The sequence below is a fragment of the Lottia gigantea genome, assembly GCF_000327385.1.
Source record: "Lottia gigantea unplaced genomic scaffold LOTGIsca_13, whole genome shotgun sequence".
Classification (NCBI taxonomy): Eukaryota; Metazoa; Mollusca; class Gastropoda; family Lottiidae; genus Lottia; species Lottia gigantea.
This window is the reverse complement of record NW_008707425.1, coordinates 275,467-278,918: the sequence shown is the minus strand read 5'-3', so window position 1 is coordinate 278,918 and position 3,452 is coordinate 275,467. Positions and strand designations below refer to the sequence as shown.

Genomic DNA, 3,452 nt, shown 5'->3' with positions numbered 1-3,452 from the left:
TGGCATTAGACCAGCTCGGGATAATGCGATATTTGTAGGTCTGGGATGATACAGATTGTCTTTGGCTTCAGTCGATTCGTCCAAACTAAAGCTCACCTCTTTTTTCTTTCCAGGTACGTCCGTTTTAGAACCATCGAAACCCCTGCCTCTTGGGTCTGACTCTACATCTCCATATAGGCCATGAGTAGTTGATTTATCGCCGTTTATTACTGGAACGTTATCAAACACAGTATCAAGTTGTTTTGGTTGGGCGGTAGCTTTTCTCTTTTCTCCTCGAAGCACCAAACAAATTGCAGTAATTATGATCAACGATAACACACAAGTTGCTCCGGCGACGGTAGCGGCAATTACTATGTATTTATCACTTTTTACTGGTACAGCATCGCCCAAGGTAATGTTATCAAAGCTAGCTTCAACACGTAATTTGGTTGTATCAAATAAAACTGGATTGCCCGAATCACGAACTTTAATTGTCAGGTCATAAATGTGATCGGATTGTAGCTTCCAATTATTGACCACCATTATTTCTCCACTCTCATCACCGATTTCGAAAACGCCTTGGTCATTTCCTTCAACAATACTAAAATGTAATTTGCTATTTTCCTGACTGTCTTCATCATAAGCAATTATCTTTCCAATTACTGACTTGGATTCAGGAAAGGCTGAGATAAGCACGGTATGGTTGCCTGAGGTTGGGAACAACACTACAGGTTTGTTATCATTAATGTCTTTTACAGTGACAATAACGTCCACAGAATTTGTCAGGGGTTTCGATCCTTTGTCCCTTGCCAATGCAGTGAACGTGTACTTATTGTTGTGTTCACGGTTCAACATCTTCGTTGATCTAACTGTTCCATTGGCAAGGACCTCGAACGGAACCACACCACCTTCAGAACCGGCCATAAAGTATTCGATTTGTCCATTCTGTAAATCATCCTTATCTTCAGCTTTGATCTGACCGATACTGGTTCCAGGTACTTCGTTTTCTTGAATGTCCATCTGATAAAATGGTTTCACAAACGCTGGGCGATTATCATTCTTGTCTAAAATATGGACGACAACTTGAGCGGAACCTACTAATGGCGATGAACCTCTATCAGTTGCCAAAACAGTAAATATTATCTTGGATTCCTCTTCTCTGTCAAATATAGAACGAGCAGAAATAATACCAGAAGAACTAACTGATATTCGCCTGTCATTATTAGCGACGGAATAGTCAATTTCTGCATTTACACCAATATCATCATCAGTTGCTCTCACAGTTACAAGGAAATCCCCTATGCTATTATTTTCTGCTATCGTAGCGTTGTAAATGCGATGACTAAACACTGGGGTTTTATCATTCACATCCGTCACGAGCAAGCTCAATGTGGCTGTGGAACTCATTGGCGGTTCGCCTTGGTCTGTGCAAGTAACCCTAAGGTCGTACGAATCCTGTGTTTCCCTATTGAGCACTGTGTTTAATAGCACTTTATATCCTTTACCGGCCTGTATTTCAAGTTTAAAAATGGAAGTATTCGAGGTTGTGCATTCAAATTGTCCACTTTGGCCTGGGTCGGAATCCTCCACCTCTACAAAGGCTACAAAAAAGCCAACGGTTGCAGATTCCGGAATTTCCATGACATCTGTTTCTCCAGTAGATAAGGTCGTCATTGTTACACGCGGTGGATTATTTCCGTTATCCAAAATGTTCACTCTCACTTTCTTCTGGGTTTTGAGTGGAGGACTGCCTCCATCCAAGGCTACAATGTAAAGATCTTGGGAGGTTCCTGCTTCGTAGCTTAGATCACCTGCTACTGTCAAATCTCCACTAAGTCCGTCGATATTGAAAAGAGATCGTCCTTTGGCTGATTGTAAAGGGCTGAAGTCGTATCGTACCTTTCCATTTTGACCAACGTCCATGTCAATAGCTTTTAATTTAAGCACCGAAAAGTTGATGGGGGTATCCTCCTTTATGTTCAAAATATAGGTACTGTTCGTAAAAACTGGAGGATTGTCATTTTCATCCGTTACTGTAACCTTTACACGCATTGTTCCGGATTTTGGAGGATTTCCACCGTCAGTGGCAACTATATTAAAAGAATAGTTTTCGTTCTTTTCCCGATCCAGTGCAGTTTCAAGACGGAGATTTATAACAGAACTGCCGTCAGAATTTTTAGTTGATGTTAACGAAAATATGTTCTCTTGTAATGTTAAACCGTATTTTTGAATTTTATATTCTTCGAGTGAGTCTCTATCAGCGGCACCGGTGATTTTGAATTCTTTACCAACTTTAGCTCCTTCGGACACCTCCAAGAGCACTTCATTTGCCGGGAAGGACGGTTCATTGTCGTTTATATCCAAAACGGTTACCTGCACACCAGCGATGTTGGAAAATGATGACTCAGAATGAATGGCAACGTCGAATTCCAGCACACAAGTACCAGAATAATCACAAAGAAATTCCCTATCGATACGCCCGTTCACTTTCAGTACTCCATCTTGTTCGCCGATTGAAAACAGGGAAGCTGGTTCGCGATTTTTACTGAGAATTCCAAAACGAAGACTTGCTTTCTCGTCAGCACTCATGTTGGCATAAAAGGTTGCACTGGATGACAAATCACCGACGTCTGAGCCAATTCCTGCTTCTTCTTTTATGGTAAATTTAAAATCCGGAACAGCTTTGGAGAGTTCCAACAAACACAAGAAAAAGACGACACGAAATTTAATTCCAGACATTTTGAATTGTTCTCCAATAATCCTAATTTTATTAAATGTTACTGATTCTCTAAAACCATGCTTCACCAGTTGAGTGTACCAGTTGAGTGTCTGTAATTTGCGATCCTGAAAAATACAGAATAGAGTAATTTGTTAAGATAGTGGTTGAAAGAAGAACACAATTTTTACACTCTAAATTGTTATGAAATCAGATCTAATCTTGAAACCTGAATAAGGAGATTTCTCTTAATACCTTTACGAATTATGATACAAATTCTGATATATCCCACACACATTCAAGTCACATTAAAAGCCGAAATTGCTTAGTTAAAATATCCATACGTAAAAGTTGCATATAAATAATCCTCTTCGTCGCACAACTAACTACAAAGTGCACACGGGCAACGTGAAGTAACAAATTATATGAAGATAAGATGCGACATAACTGGCGTCTTTTAATCTGGATGAGACGAACAAATTGAACAGTTATGATGAGTTCTTGTGTTGTTATGCTAATATCTATGGTTACTCTGGATACATATATAAGTATCAATTATAAAAGAATTTATTATAAACATTTATCTATGTGATGAAAAGTGTAAACAGATACATGACTAAGGAATAAATGGTCAAAGAGAAGGGTAACACTATTGGACGACTTGTTATGCTCCTAACAAAAACTTCATCCAGTTGCTTACTAACATAACACTTGCCACTATTTTGAATCAACAGTTTCAATGGACAAGGCTCCGAGG

The 3,452-nt window shown here is 39.3% G+C and overlaps 1 protein-coding gene across 1 annotated transcript; it reads right to left on the bottom strand.

Moving 5' to 3' along the window:
* Window positions 1-243: 243 nt before the first annotated feature.
* LOTGIDRAFT_52062 (hypothetical protein) lies at window positions 244-2,637 on the bottom strand (the record flags this gene model as incomplete). Its single annotated transcript, XM_009048866.1, has 1 exon — window positions 244-2,637. A coding segment is annotated over one exon (2,394 nt), but the record flags the coding sequence as incomplete, so codon positions are not given.
* Between the last annotated feature and the right edge of the window lie 815 nt (window positions 2,638-3,452).